Raw genomic sequence first — 16,437 nt, 5'->3', positions numbered from 1 at the left:
ATTGGTTTTAGTTATTGAGGTGTTCAGGAACAGGATCGGGGAATCCTGTTATAATGATAGAAATCCCCGCTCTGTGTTCCCCACAACAGAGAGTGCGGTAGCAGCAGGCAGCTGTTTAAACTTGCTGTGCTGCGGCTTCTCTCAGCTGCGGGGGACACTCTGTAAAGAAGTGGGGATTCCCCACATGAAGGGAATCCCTGCTTCTTTACAGAGTGTTCACAGCAGCTGGGAGAAGCAGGGACAGCGTGGGAAGTTAAAAAAGCTGCCCACTGCTACCACTCTCTGGGGAACATCTTGCTGCCCTGCTAGCCCTCCCACTGCTCACGTACACCGGCAGTCTCCGGCTCCCGCTGCTCCCTGGCACCACCCACTGCTCTCTCCAACAGCCAGGGCAGCTCCCAGGAACCATATTCAGCAGGGAGTAGCTGGCGCCAGCGGCTGAAGAGTACGTGAGCAAGACCACTGATGAAGTAGCGTGGGCGCTGGAGGGCTGATATTCTGGATAATCCGGATACTGCTAAAGTAGGTGAGCAGTGCAGGGGTCAGCATCTCAGGGGATTCTTCTTTGCAAGGTGTTCAACAGAGAGAGGCAGCAGCAGACGGCCGTTTAAACTTGCCGTGCTGCTTCTGCTTCTTTCAGCTGTAGGACACACCCTGTAAAGAAGCGGGGATTCCCATCATAATGAGGGCAATTTCTGCTTCTTAATTGAGTGTCACTCACAGCTGAGAGAAACAGCAGTGGCGCAGCAAGTTTTAACCGCTCCTGCCTCTCTTTCTCTGGGGAACACAGAGTGGGGATTCCCACCAGAATGATGGGAATCCCTACTCTTTACAGTAACTAGTGGTGCAAGATGCACCGCTACTTTCTGCTAGCTTTTATGCTCTGTGGGCCGGGTGCACTTGACCGATGGAGTGTAAAAAACAATTAATTTCACATTGTTCCTTATGAAAACTTACAGCTTGGTTCTTGAACTTCTCTGTTCTGGAACAGCCTTCCAGAACTGATTAGGTTTGAGAACAGAGGTACTGCTGTAGATAGATAGATAGATAGATAGATAGATAGATAGATAGATAACCAAAATGTAGACACGAGGACGGCACTCCAGTAATATAAAGTGAAGGTTTATTCACCCAATCACAAACAGCTAGATAGATAGATAGATAGATAGATAGATCTTGTCAACAAGCGGGCATATCAAGAAACTGCAAAAAGGTATGTAATCAGAGCCTCCTAGGCTGTTTAATTACAATAACATCTACTATTGCCATAGGTCCTCTTTAATTGGTTAAAAAATAGCTTTTTTCAGACGTGAGGAGCAATATAAACACACTAAGTGTAATAATATGCTGACACATCTGTTCTGTAGAGTAAACCTTTCAGCAGTCTCCTCTTAATCTTTCTGGCAGAATTACAGTGAGAGAGTACACCAGTATAAAAATAATGTAGGGTTAGACCATCTAAAAAAAGACAATGGCCACAGGTTGACCTGTCTCCACAATGAGGCTTTCCAGGTCCTTTTTTAAGGCATGATAAGGTAAAAAAGGCCAAAAAAGTCTGTGATTTTCCTACTTTTGTTCATATATCTATTATGTATGTATTGTTGATTGTTATCAACAATGAACTTTCATTTTTTGATCAAGTAACATATTGTTAGAAATTACTTATTTGTCTTATAAGACATTAACTAGGAAAAAAAATGGCCAGACACTGAAAATCTATATAAAAAGTGTCATTCTGTCCAATACTGCTAGTTCTAAAACATCTGGTATATGACAGGTTTTGAGTTTCATTTGTTACAAGATTAATATATCTTGGAGTAGGCATCAGTGTGAAAGAGAGGAGCAGCTGAGCAATAAATTAAATGCATACAATTTGCATGACTTCTAAAAGTCTTGTAATTACCTGTCAATCAATATCTAAGGATTGTTTTTTTTTTTTTTATAAAGCCTAAATTGTTTTAATGAGACAGCACATATACTATATGCAGAAATACATCCAGATTTTAAAATAGTATCACAGGTTTTGAGATTTTTTTAACTTTAAATAATTAATGCAGTTTTATCTTACAACAACAAACATGCTCCTAGAGGAGCCTTGTGTGTAAAAAAGCATTCTGTGGAGCCTCAGTTGTGAGTCTCATAACATGAGAATAGTCAGATATCCCCCCAGGAAAGAAAACCCGTGGCCAAGATGTGCCTCCCAGTGAAAGATCACGAAACACCATGATACGTAGCCCCTTAAGCAGTAGTGAATTATAATAGGGGCGTTTCGGGCGGTAGCCCGGGGTCCTGAGCTCCTGGGGGGCCCATGACCACCCAAAAAGACTTATACTTTCAATGGTGTGCTGTCTCCTGGCTACACTTCCGCCATGATTTGCAAAAAAATCACTGGTTTTTTTATGGCAATTTTGCACAAATCAGGACATCATGACATTATCTGTCCTGTACTGCCATAGTTACAGTGGGGTGGGGGGCCCATTCTTGGTGAACAGCCTGGGGCCTATGGTAAAGTTAATCCGCCCCTGCCCTTAAGTCCCACTCAGTTGTGAGTATTGACACACAAAGGGCCCCTTTTGCGTCAAGGTCTAACTCATTTGTGAGTATTGCGACATGACAAGGGATTACTAAAGCCAGGCATCCACGGACAGTATATCACATGGGATAAAAAATAATATATTTGGAGATATTAAAATAAATATCTGTCAGCAACAAAATTGTTTTAAGGAATCAGAGTCATAAAAATTGGCTGATGTCTGGATTATTGTAAATTCATGGGAATTGAACATTGAAGGAAGGCAAAGCGACTGGTACAGCTTGCTTAGATATGTAAATCCAATTATATTAGACCACATAGTTTTAACATTATGTCAAGAATACAGGTTTAGAGTTATTACTTGCAGTTGCAGGATGCCCCAAAGGTACACCTTGGTGCACTCAAGAGGTTTACAAAGTTAGTGATCTTTGTTTTTGTTTGTTACTGTGTGTGTGTGTGTGCTATGTTCTTGTAAGTGAAATGATCCATTAAGGCAGTGCTTCTCAATTCCAGTCCTCAGGTCTCACCAACAGGTCATGTTTTGAGGTTTTCCTTAGTTTTTCACAGGTGATACAATTATTCTCAGTGCATCAGGTATTATCACAGGTGTGCTTTGTGTGGGATATTCTCAAAACATGACCTGTTGGTGAGGCCTGAGGACTCGAATTGTGAAGCACTGCATTAAGGAAGCCTCTTCATTTCAATGTACTGTATTTAAAATGGATATTCCAGCACAGTACCTATTTATTGCAAAGATGCAACTGATCCAAACAGATTGGGCAACTGATTCCTAAATCCAAACATAAAAAATACAAATTTTATTGAGTTTAAAACACAATTTGGGAGGGCACCCCCCCCCCCCCCCCAATTCAATTGGTGTCAGAAAGCTATAAAGATTTGTAATTTACTTCTATTAAAAATCTCAAGTCTTCCAGTACTTATCAGCTGCTTTATGTACTGCAGGAAGTGGTGTATTTTTTTCAGTCTGGGACAGTGCTCTCTATTGCCACCTCTGTCAGTGACAAGAACTGTGCAGAGCAGTAGAGGTTTTCTATGAGGATTTGCTACTGCTTTGGAAAGTTCCTGCCATAGACAGAGGTGGCAGTAGAGAGAACTGTGACAAACTTAAATAGAAGCAAAATACAATTTATTTAGCTTTCTGACATTGTGCCCTTTTAAGTAATATTAAAATAGAGTTGTACTAAAGGTTGAAACCTTGATTTAGAACAATCCTTCTTAACCTCTTAAGGAAGGAGCCAATTTTTCGCTTTTGCGTTTTTATTTTTTCCTCCTTGTGTTTTATAGACCATAGCATTTTTTTCACCTAGAAACCCACATGAGTCCTTATTTTTTGCGTCACTAATTGTACTTTGCAATGGCAGACTTAATTTTTTTGCATAAGATATGCTGCATAACCAGAAAAAAATTATATGCGTGGTATGTTCCTTAAGTCAGTACGATTGAAACGATATGCAACTTACATAACTTTTATATTACTTGATGGCTTTTAAAAAAAAAAACCTTTTACAGGAAAAAAAGTTCCTTAAAATTGCTCTTTTCCCATGCTTATAAAGCTTTTATCCTTTGGTCTATGGAGCTAATTGAAGTGTCATTTTTCTATTGGTACCCTGATTGCACATATGCGACTTTTTGATTGCTATTCATTACAATTTTCCTGGATTTGATGCGACCAAAAATGCACAATTTTTGCACTTTGGCAGATCTTTGCGCTTACGCCGTTTACTGTAAGAGTTTAGAAATGTGATAAATTAATAAATCACGCAATTACGCACACGGTGATACCAAACATATTTATTTATTTGTATTTATAAAATGGGAAAAGGGGGGTGAATTATACTTTTATTAGGGGAGGTTTGTTTTTTATTTATGAAAACACTTAAAAAAAAAAAACTTCTACAGTGATTATAAGTCCCCTTGGGGGCCTTCTAATACAACTACACTGATCCCCCATAGAGATCAGTGTAGCTGTATTACACAGCACCGATCTATGAGATTGGTGTTCTATTGCCTTCGCCTGCTGCAGGCAATATGTGGCGGTGTTAGTCAGTATGTGGTGGTAGTAGTCAGTATGTGGTGGTGTTAGTCAGTATGTGGTGGTTATATTTGTTATCTGGTACTGTGTTTTATTGGATTTAGTATGCTGGATTTGGTCAGTAACAATATGGTGGTGATGGTAGTGGTTGTGGTGTGGCGGTAATATTTGCCCCCTGTATGCTGGTATTATTGGCAATATTAATCTCAGTATACAGGATTTGGTTAGTAACAGTATGGTGATAATTAGTGATGAGCAAGTACTATAATGCTCGGGTTCTTGTTACTCGAGACAAATATTTCCTGATACTCGAGTGCTCATTTTGAGTAACGAACCCCATAGAAGTCAATGAGAAACTCAAGCATTTTTGCAGGGGACCCAAGTTTAGTAGAGGGAAGGTCGTGTAAAAAACTGTAAACCTCAGAAAATGTGTGAATATGAAGCACCCCAAAATTTAGCCTGACACAGCATGGCGGTGAGAACACAGGGAACCGTTAAAACAGAGGTAGCATATGAACCACCCCAAAATGTAGCCTGACACAGCATGGCGTTGAAACACAGGGAACCATTAAAACAGAGGTAGCATATGAAGCACCCCAAAATTTAGGCTGACACAGCATAGTGGTGAGGACACAGAGAACCATTAAAACAGAGGTAGCATATGAACCACCCCAAAATTTAGCCTGACACAGCATGGCAGTGAGAACACATGGAACCATTCAAACACTGGTAGCATATGGACCACCCAAAAATTTAACCTGACACCACTGACCCAGACCAAGATGGACAATACAGTCATCCAATAAAAATAGCCGGATTATGGCTAGATTTAGCCTCACACCCTCATGCAGTTGTGCGCCAGAGGCATATCATTGGAGGTAGGGAAGAATAACAATACAGTCTTTTTAGGAGGCCCCGGAATTTGAATTACACTTTCAATCCTTTAAACAGTCTCTAAGAAAGGGCAAGTGCGGTATTCTGTCTATTAAAAAGACCTGGTCAATCCTGCTTCAAAAAGGCTACAACATCCAAGGAAGGTAGATGGTACCAATTCTCCCCCCACAGCTGTTTTGACTTTGAATTTGACTGTAGCAGTTGGGGTAACATTCCCTGCATCATGTGACTCACCACTTCTCCCCGCACTGCTGTTTTGACTTTGAATTTGACTGTAGAAGTAGGGGTAACATTCCCTGCATCATGTGCCTCACCACTTCTCCCCCCCACTGCTGTTTTAACTTTGAATTTGACTGTAGCAGTTGGAGTAACATCCCCTGAATCATGTGACTCACCTCTTCTCCCCCACCACTGTTTTGAGTTTGAATTTGACTGTAGCAGTTGGGGTAACATTCCCTGCATCATGGCAGACAGTGGCAGTGAGGCAGTGAGGACACAAAGAACCATTCAAATACAGGTAGCATATAAACCACCCAAACACTTTGCCTGACACAGAATGGCGGTGAGGACACAGGGAACCATTCAAATACAGGTAGCATATGAACCACCTAAACACTTTGCCTGACATACCATGGCGGTGAGGACACAGAGAACCATTAAAAGTGAGGTAGCAAGTGAGCCTCCCAAAAACATTCCCTGCATCATGTCACTCACCACTTCTCACCCAACTACTGTTTTGAGTTTGAATTTGACTGTAGTAGTTGGGGTAACTTTCCCTGGTTGACTTGCGGAAATGCACACAGATGTGGTGCACCTTGGTGAGCAAGTCAGCCAAATTGGGGTAGGTTTTAAGGAAACACACCAACACTAGGTTGAAGACGTGGGCCAGGCATGGTACATGTGAGAAGCTGCCGAGTTGCAGAGCCGTAACCAGGTTCCGCCCGTTGTCACACACAACCAAGCTCACTGCTAATTACACAGGGTAAAACAATACAGTCTTCTTAAGCGGCCCTGGAATTTTATTAAAAAGACCTGGTCATGGTCAAGCCTGCCTTCAAAACGGCTACAACATCCAAGGAAGGTAGAAGGTACAGGTGAAAGGACAGCAGAGGACATCCGTAACATGGTATGGTACATTTGTGAGGCTGCTGAGTTGCAGAGCCGCCACCAGGTTCCGCCTGTTGTCATAAGCAACCAAGCTCACTGCTAATTACACAGGGTAATTAGCAGTGAGATTGGATATGGCTACAATAAGAAATAAAAAAATAATAAAATAAATAAACGTCAGCCTGTCAGCGCTGTCAGTTGACAGGCGGGTGCACTTATTAGTGACTGATGATGCCACCAGCTGCACTGAAGACCCGCTCTGACAACACGCTAGGGGCAGGGCAGCCCAGCACCTCCAAGTCAATTTCAAAATCAAAATTTAATCAGTGGTGGGGAGAAGTGGTGAGTGACAGCCATGCTCACTGCTAATTGCCCTGTTAAAGATGGTGGCATAAACTATATAGCTGCAGTTACCAATAGATACCCATTATACCCATTGTATACGACAACCTCCAGAAACTAGTATGACCAGCATATTTTCTTAATTCTTCATTTATGACTGCAGAATGGGGTGGTGGGTCGTGGAGGATTTACATTGTAATTCACCGCAAAAGGTATCTGATTTGCTGTATCTCTAAATTTTGTGGGGCTATAATAGTCGATGAAGGGTGGATAGGAGATTTATCAACTTGGGGTAGGCCAACTTTATGAATTGCATGCGCTAGCACTTTATATTTAATAAGCCTGTATAGTGTCCTACTGTATGATGTTTAGAATGTATCCCCCTGTATTATGATGTAGGTTGTTGGTCAGGGATCCTAGCACATGTGATCTGGTAACAATAGAAACACCTCCAGGATAGCCACCGTTCTTTTAATGTCTGGTTTGTCTCTCTTTTTTTATGAATTGTTTTTAATATATATATTTAATAAAGATATAAAAGTTTTTCGCTACGAAAAATCAGCATTTGTTTTTCTTTGGGTTGTAATTTATGACTGCAGTCACATCAAAGCTCACTGCTAATTGCCCTGTGGTATATACTAAATAATAATAATAATAATAATAATAATAATAATAATAATAATAATAATAATAATAATAATATAGTACTGAAGACTTCTTAAGGGTCTGGATGCAACACCTGCTGTCCCTTTTCTGCCAGCAGCCGATCACCACAGTGTGCTGCTAAAATCTTGGTAGCTGCACTGCATGTCCCAGCCAGCAGTTTGGAGTCTGACTTTGAGTTTGACTTTGAGCATAGTGGAGGTGAAGGGGTGGGTATAGGGCGGGAGGCGCTCATGCCTGGGGCCTGGGCGTGGGGACTGACAGAGCCATCATGTGACACAAGGGAAGGAGCACTAAGTGAATGGCCCTGGTTCCACTAAGTGTGGTGTTTAGCACTTATATGCCTACGCATGCTGGTAGTGGTTAGACTGGTAGTGGTGGCTCCCCTGATGATCCTGGCGTGGCACAGGTTGCACACTACAGTCCGTCGGTCATGCGCAGTTTCTTTAAAGAACCTCCAGACTTGCGAACATCTAGGCCTGGTTACGGGAGTTTGACTCCGCGAAACAGTTGCTGATCTACTTGCTCTGGCTCTGCTTCTCCCTCTGCCCTCCCCTCTTCCAACCTGTCCTGTGACTGATCTTGACTCCCCCTTGGAAGCACTGTCACTAGGCTTATCCACCCAGCTACCTCGTCCTCATCCACCAGCCCTTCCTCCAATTCTGAATCCCTCCTTTCCCTGGAGGGGCCAGGCTGTGGAGAAGGAGGCTGAGCTTCTGGAGCAAGGGTTCCACTCCCTTGGCTAGCGTGGGTGGACTGCGTGAAAGACTGGGTGGTGGATAAGTTACTGAAAACATTATCCACTATCTACGTCAGCACCTGTTCACCCTGCTGCTGTTTCAATAGTGGTGTACCCTGAGACCCGTTGTGAGAAGTTGTGAGAAGAAGCTAGGGATTGAATGTCTGCGGTGTGCCACTGCTCCCTCCTCAACAGGTGCTGCTGTGTCACTCTGCCCAGAATTACAGCCTCTGCATCGCTTGGAACCCCACGCCCTCGTCCTCGACCCTTGCCCCTGGGCTTTACTATTTTATGGACACTGCACAGTCAAGACTGAGATAGCTGCACTACAGATCACAGCAAGCCAAGAAAATATATTACTTAGACTACTTTTGGAGGTAATCGTGTAGAGTCTGTGTGTAAGTGCTGCTATATGGTGTATAGCAGCACTTACACAGGGCAATTAGCAGTGAGTTTGGATATGCCCTCAGTAAGAAATACAGAAATAAGAAAATATACTGGTGGTCACACTAGTTTTTTTGGAGGTTGGGGTATACAATCTGTTGCTGACTGCAGATATACACTGTATGACACCCCCTTACACAGGGCAATCAGTAGTTAGCTTAGATAGGCCTTGAGTAGTAAATACAGAAATCAGCAAATATACTGGTGGTCCCACTAGTTTTTGGGTGGCTGTGGTATACAATCTGTTGGTGGCTACACCTATACACTGTATGACACCCCCTTACACGGGGCAATCAGTAGTTAGCTTAGATATGCCTTGAGTAGTAAATACAGAAATCAGCAAATATACTAGTGGTTCCACGAGTTTATGGGAGGCTGTGGTAGACAATATGGTGGTGGCTGCAGCAGCTATACACTACTGTGTGACATCCCCTTACACTGTGCAATCACTTCTGAGCTTAGATATGCTTTGAGTAGTAAATACAGAAATCAGCAAATATACTAGTGGTCCCACTAGTTTATGGGAGGCTGTGGTATACAATATGTTGGTGGCTGCACCTATGCACTACTGTATGACATCTCCTTACACTGGGCAATTACTACTGAGCTTAGATATGCTTTGAGTAGTAAATACAGAAATCAGCAAATATACTAGTGGTTCCACAAGTTTATGGGAGGCTGTGGTATACAATATGGTGGTGGCTGCACCAATACACTGTGTGACAACCCCTTACACTGGGCAATCACTACTAAGCTTAGATATGCCTTGAGTAAGAAATACAGAAATCAGCAAATATACTGGTGGTCAGTGTCACACTAGTATTTGGAGGCTGTCTATAGAGTCTGTGTGTAAGTGGTGGGCTGTGGTCTATGGCACCTGTTACACAGGACAATGAGCAGTCAAGTTCCATGCAGGTGTACTACAAATCACAGCAATACAATCTACAACAGCAGCACCACCAGCCACAAAATCATAAAAGAGTACTGAGCACTTCTTAGGGGTCTATATGCAACATCTAATGTCCCCTTTCTGCCAGCAGCCGATCACCACAGTGTGCTGCTGAATTCGTGGTAGCAGCACTGCAAGTCCCAGCCAGCAGTCTGTAGTAATAGAAATTAAAAACGATTTGAAGCCCTTACAAGGGCTGCTTGGTTGTTTCGCTAGTATTCCCTGCCTACTGGAACGCTAATTTCCTCCCTAGCGCTCTCCCTAACCAACAGCAGCTCTGTCCCTAATCTCTTCCAGCATACGTCTAAAGCGAGCACTGGTGACCGCGATTTTTTATATAGCAGGGTCATCTGATCTGGCCAACCAATCGCTGCTATTGACATGTATGGGTCCCACGCGATCGCAGGATGTACCAAAGAGTCTCCTGTATGTTAATTGGCTGAGAAATTGCGCCCAAACTTACAGGAAAGGATGATGAGATTTTCTCGAGTATTGGGAGATGCTCGTCCGAGTAACGAGTACCATCGAGTACCCTAATACTCGAACGAGTACCAAGCTCGGACGAGCATGTTCGCTCATCACTAGTGATAATATTTATTATATACTGGTATTATTGGTAATATCAGTATTGAGATTATATATATATAAACCAATAGCATCGTTTGGTCAAGGAAGGGGGGGGCAAAGTTGACCTCTTGCACCAAGGCTCAAGAGGCTTTAGCTACGCCCGTGGGTAGGGCCTTTTCTGCTCTCTGGATAGCCCCTTTAACTGTTATGCAATATGGATAGCTTTAACTTGAAATATTTACATTACATTTTCTTTTATGTCAAAGCTACACTTAATTTTTACAACAGAAATTTTAATTTACTTATTTTTCATATTCACATTTTAACTTTCTTACAAACATTTTCACAATGTCAGCACATATAAAATCAGTTTAATAGTTGGTTGAATTCACTGTATAGTATCTCTATTGGAATAGTAAAATTTAACTTTTTTGTGGAAAAAATAAGAGCAGATTCAATTTTATACCAATTGTTATTGACAACAAATATTCTAAAATAGTATATAATATAAAAAGAAATCTGGAAGTGGAAATCTATTCAATAAAAGTACAAGTAGGACATACTGTATAAAGTACAGTACATCTTAAGGAGTCGGTGGGGAAATCAATCATTTAAAGAAAGACGTTTCAGTGAAATATATTTTCAACTGGGTTTTATAAATTGAAAGAGATGTTTGAAGAATATTTAGTCTAAGAAATTCTATAAAAAAGGTAGAGTAAAAGGTAAAAAGGATTTAGGACATCAAAGGATAAAAGTACAAAGATGAAACCTTTCTTGGCGTGACAGAAGAGGGAGCATGACTGGTTAGTTAGAATCATGTGAGTACAGTTGTACAGTATTTAAAGTTGTAAAAATGGGATGAATGAATAAATTCTTGCTCTATATAGTACATTTCAGAAAAATGTGTTGAGAGAGTGGGGTGCCTAGAGCCTAGCTTCTCAATCTTGCCATTCAAATACCTCCTGACCATGTAAGTGTATATTTGTAAGATATACATAATAACAATGTGATAATTATATAGACAGCAATAAATAATGAAATGTAAACCACATGCAATTACCCCTGATGAAGTCACAGAAGTGACAGAAGTGTGTGGGGCTTCACAGACCTCCTTCCCCCGATATATTGTTTACCTTGGTGATAAGTCTTTTTGAACTCTTTATAACTTATTCATGCATGATTTTTCCAGGATTTGAGTGGGTATTATTTCCAGGTTGCACTTTGGGAACAAGTTTTCCCTATATTGTTTATAGTATTTTCTTTGAATTTTTGGAGGATAGTTCAGTTCTTGGGGTGTGGGCATTCCTCCCCCAAGTGGCTGTCTGTGTATTTAAATTGTGTTTAATATGGTTTTCTAGTCTCGTCTAGTGCTTAATAAAAATATTATGGTAATATAAATAAATGAGAGTGCATTATGTCATTTGACTAGACGATCCAAGTCTTTACCCGGAAAGTATTGTTACAATCCCTTCTATCTGAGAATTACACCTATCTGAACACCCCACTTTCCCCAGTGGCATTAAAATGTAACTTTGCATCTGATTTTGTATACGCTTAGTAATTCCCCTCTTGTCCCACTGTTCTCGTATCTAGCTGCTAACCAATTGCAGGACATGGTTAGTTCCTAATGTTAGTCCGCTGATACAGTTTAAGGCTATGTTCACACTACGCAAAAGTACGGTCGTTGTTGCCGATGGCAACAACGGCCGTACTTTTACCGCGGTGGAACAATGCCTGTTGTTCTATGGGATCCCGGCCGGAGCGTACACACATTGTACACACTCCGGCCGGGATCCCATACGCCGCCGCAAACAACTGACATGTCAGTTTTCTGCGGCCGGAATTCAGTGAATTCCAGCCGCAGAAAGCCCTGTCAGTTCACACAGTGAAGAGAGCGGCTCCGGCTATGTGCGCTATCTGCGCGTGCCCACATCAGAGCTCTGCGGCCGAAAGGATCATCCGATGATAAAGATGATCCGGCCAGAGACCGGCCGTTCGGTGACCCGGCCGGGATCACTGAACGGCCGGTCTCTCACGTAGTGTGAACATAGCCTAAAATTATACCTTGCCTTACATTCCTAACATGTTTTATCAGATGCTCTGACGTTCTCAAAGTAATTGTCAAAGTCAATTTGTAGAGATCCTACTACCCTATATTTATAGCACACACTCAAAAGCAACATTGAGAACATTATTTACAGAACTGAGCAGTGTAAGGCTATGTTCACACTACGTAAGAGACCATCCGGGTCACGGAACGGCCGGTCTCTGGCCGGATCATCTCGGCCGGTACTTAAGTACCGGCCGGATGATCTTTTGGCCGCAGAGCTCTGATGTGGGCACATCAGCGCGCGCCCACATCAGAGCTTCCCATAGCCCACAGTGAAGCAAGCGGCCGGAGGCGCTCGCTTCACTGTGTGAACTGAATTCACTGAATTCCGGCCGCAGAAAACTGACCTGTCAGTTATTTGCGGGGCCGCACAGATTCCGGCCGGAGCATATACGATGTGTGTACGCTCCGGCTGGGATCCCATTAAAGATAAGCTATGTTCCACAGCGCAAAACTACGGCCGTAGTTCTGCGGCGAGAACTACGGCCGTAGTTTTACGTAGTGTGAACATAGCCTAAATCTGTGAATCTAGTCTGCAACATACTAACCGGTGAATATAGATTGTGAGCCCCTATGGGGATAGGGACCAATCTGACATAGCTTTTACATCACGGCGGTATTATTATTATTATCATTATTATTATTATTACTAGTATTAGTATTAAAAGATATGCACTCATTACAAGCCTCTCACTGTATCTCTTCCTATGTCTTTCTACAGCAAACGCACACACCTTCTTTGTAGATGGATGTATATATATATATATATATATATATATATATATATATATATATATATATATATATATTCTTATTTGTTATGTTATTTATTTATTTATTTATTTATCTAATTTGATTTTTACCTCATGAATTGAATTTAAGTGGCAGGTGGGGAACTAGAAAATAGTTTGATAAATATTATAGAGGAATGGGCCTTTTTTCTTTGAGGAGATATTATAATTAAAGGACAAGTGCCATGAAAAACTTTTTCCCAGTAATTGAAGCACATTACAAAGTTATATAACTCTGTAATATGCTTCAATCACCTATCTGCCTCCCTTCCCTGTCTTTTCCCCCCTCCACCCCCCAGCAGGAAGTGTCCTGACTCACACAGACCTGATTACTGTCGTCACCGTCACCAAGCTCTTCTCTCAGCTCCTTCTCCTGTTACACCAGCCTCCCCCCTCCCCTGCCTTGTCAGGTGACAGGCTTGCTCAGCTCCCATTGGCTGAACAACTGCAAGCCATCACTTGTCACATCTCACTTGCTTATCTTCCCTCAGACTGACTCCGGCACATAGGCAGCTCCCCCCTCCCCTCATACCCTCTGTCCTGCTGCAGTGGACTCAGTGAAGTAGTCATGTCACTAGAGAAGATAAGCTGAGGAAGCAGAGTCACCTGACAAGGAGGGGAGGGGGGGCTGGTGTAACAGGACCTAGAGCAGCCCTCCTGCTGATGACTCATCCTCACAAGAAGGAGCTGCCTGGTGGCAGTGACGACAGTAATCAGGTCTGTGTGAGTCAGGACACTTCTTGGTGGGGGGTGGAGGGGGGAAAAGACAGGGAAGGGAGGCAGATAGGTGATTGAAGCATATTACAGAGTTGTATAACTTTGTAATGTGCTTCAATTACTGGGAAAAAGTTTTTCATGGCACTTGTCCTTTAAAGATGAGTGAACCTCGAGCATGTTCGAGTCGATCCGAACCCGAACTTTCAGCATTTGATTAGCGGTGGCTGCTGAACTTGGATAAAGCCCTAAGGCTATGTGGAAAACATGGATATAGTCATCGGCTGTATTGATGTTTTCCAGACAACCTTAGAGCTTTATCCAAGTTCAGCAGCCCCAGCTAATCAAATACCGAATGTTCGGGTTCGGATCGACTCTAACCCGAACCTGGTTTGCTCATCTCTAATTATAATGTTTCTTACATTTGCTAGTAACATTGATTACCAGATGCTTTAGAGAAATGCACAGAAGGAGTTCACCTGTTATACAGGTCTAATCCCTGGTAGTGATAATAAATAATTATAAAATACTTGTTCAAAATTGTTAATTGAACATAAAACAGTTTTTTGAAATTATAATCATAGTGTCAGATTGTGGTCAAACCTTGTAATGTTAGCTGCTTGGATAATTTTGTTGTAATGTCTATTCCATTCTTTAGCCAGCTTAGTTGGGGCTGTGGGATTCCATCAGCATGGCATCTAAGACTGGCGGTAACACCAGGTTCTCTGGCTTGGCTTTCGGGGTAGACACGAATGACAGGTGGAACTAAAAGAAGAAAAAAAGAAGTTGTTTATATATTTAATATAAAACAAATTACTCAAATAAAGAAATAATACATAACGCATAAATCATATTTAAATTTTATGTATATGGATCATAAATCTAAAAAAAAGTTACTTATTTAAAAATAGCATTTTAATTATTGAAATAAAACAGTAGATATTGTTTAGCTAGTATGAGGTAAAAGAAATACTGTAATTGCTGAAGTTAAAGATGATACGTAAAGGGAAACTTCAGTGATCCCACAAAAAAGTAAAATGCACCAAAAAGCGTATAGTTGCACTCACCAATTCCCCACTGATTGACACCGGATCCACTTGTCTACATTGCTCCTAGACCCACATTTAAACTTATATAAATGATACTAGTTTTACATCTTGGCCTCCTCCATCATGTATCGCACCTCAGAGCCAACTGCTGGGTAGCCTCTGCTGTAGTATCTGCCTACCACTTGCTGGATCTGCTTTTGCTTTGTACAGTAAACTATCTTTATAGCTATCTATCTTTCTGTTTGTTTGTTTTTTTATCTAAATATATAGGTAAGAGAGAGAGAGAGATGAAACAACAGTGTCTCCTTTCCCCTATACTACTCAGGAGAGGCTGTTGTTTCACTGCTTGTGAACAGGTGTGATGTCAGTGGTGTGCTGGGTTACAGATGAGGTGTTACAGCTTACCTGGCTACAGAAGAGAAAAAGATCATGTGATCTCTGTCTCAGAAGGGAGGGGGAGGACATTGGATTGGAAACAGGGGACCAGGAAATAAGGATTTTCCGCAGCTTCAGGATATGATTGAGGATATGCTGCAGATAAACAGACCAATTCATGTAATAGAAATCTATTACAAACAAGCATAGATAACGGGTCAGAATTGAACAGGGTTAAATATTTCTTATCCAAAGTTCCCCTTTAAACCCTTAAGGACACTTGACATACCCATACATGATTTGTTCGCTATGAGGATTCAAAAAGGTGTCGCACCGTGGACTCATGTCGCATTACTGCCCACTAATTAGGATATTTAAATGCAGCTGTCACAGCTGCATTTAAATGCCTCTATAGCCCATTCATGATGATCTAGTGGCGGAATCTTCACCCCACGATGCGATCATGGAGGGTGGATTTCTTCCTCTTACAAAGTTGCACTGACGCTGATCCCGGCTTGGCAACCTTGAAATCTGGGCAGTAGCCCAGAGCAATACAGCACTGATTTAATCGGTCAGTGCTGCATAATGTAAAGTGTACTGATCTCTATGATCTCTATGTATTACAAGTGCCCCCGGGGGACTCACCCCCCTTTTCCCAGTTCATAAATGAAAATAAATAAATAAACAACATATTTGGTATCACAGCATCACCCAAAATCACCCAAAATATTAAAATATCACATTCCTCATCATACATGGTAAAAGGGATAAACGCAAAGAAATGGCAAAGCGCCAAATTGGTGATCTTTTAGTCGCATGAAATCCAGAAAAATTGCAATAAAAAGTGATCAAAAATGCAAGCAAGGTATCATGGGAAAGTACAGATCATGGTGCAAGAAATGACATCTCACATAGCCCCATAGAACAAAGGATAAGCATTATTAGGATTATAATATAGCAGTTTGGACATTTACTGTTTTTTTTTATAATTTTTACTATTTTAAAAGCCATCAAAAATAAAAGTTATACAAGTTACGTATTTTTGTATTCACACTGACCTAGAACATAGTTAACAAGTCAGTTTTACCATAGGGCAAACAGTGTACC

General features: G+C 41.6%; 1 protein-coding gene across 1 annotated transcript in view; it reads right to left on the bottom strand.

Annotated features, from left to right (window-relative positions):
- The window catches only part of FSTL5 (follistatin like 5), a 538,172-nt gene that overhangs the window by 87,619 nt on the left and 434,116 nt on the right, over positions 1 to 16,437 (bottom strand). The window contains exon 10 of the mRNA XM_069976180.1: positions 14,510 to 14,671. Within this exon, the coding sequence (XP_069832281.1) occupies positions 14,510 to 14,671 (162 nt within the window). The remainder of the gene's footprint in view (positions 1 to 14,509; positions 14,672 to 16,437) is intronic.

Source organism: Dendropsophus ebraccatus, chromosome 7 (assembly GCF_027789765.1).
Source record: "Dendropsophus ebraccatus isolate aDenEbr1 chromosome 7, aDenEbr1.pat, whole genome shotgun sequence".
NCBI classification, from domain to species: domain Eukaryota; kingdom Metazoa; phylum Chordata; class Amphibia; order Anura; family Hylidae; genus Dendropsophus; species Dendropsophus ebraccatus.
This window is presented reverse-complemented; position numbering and strand designations above follow the sequence as displayed.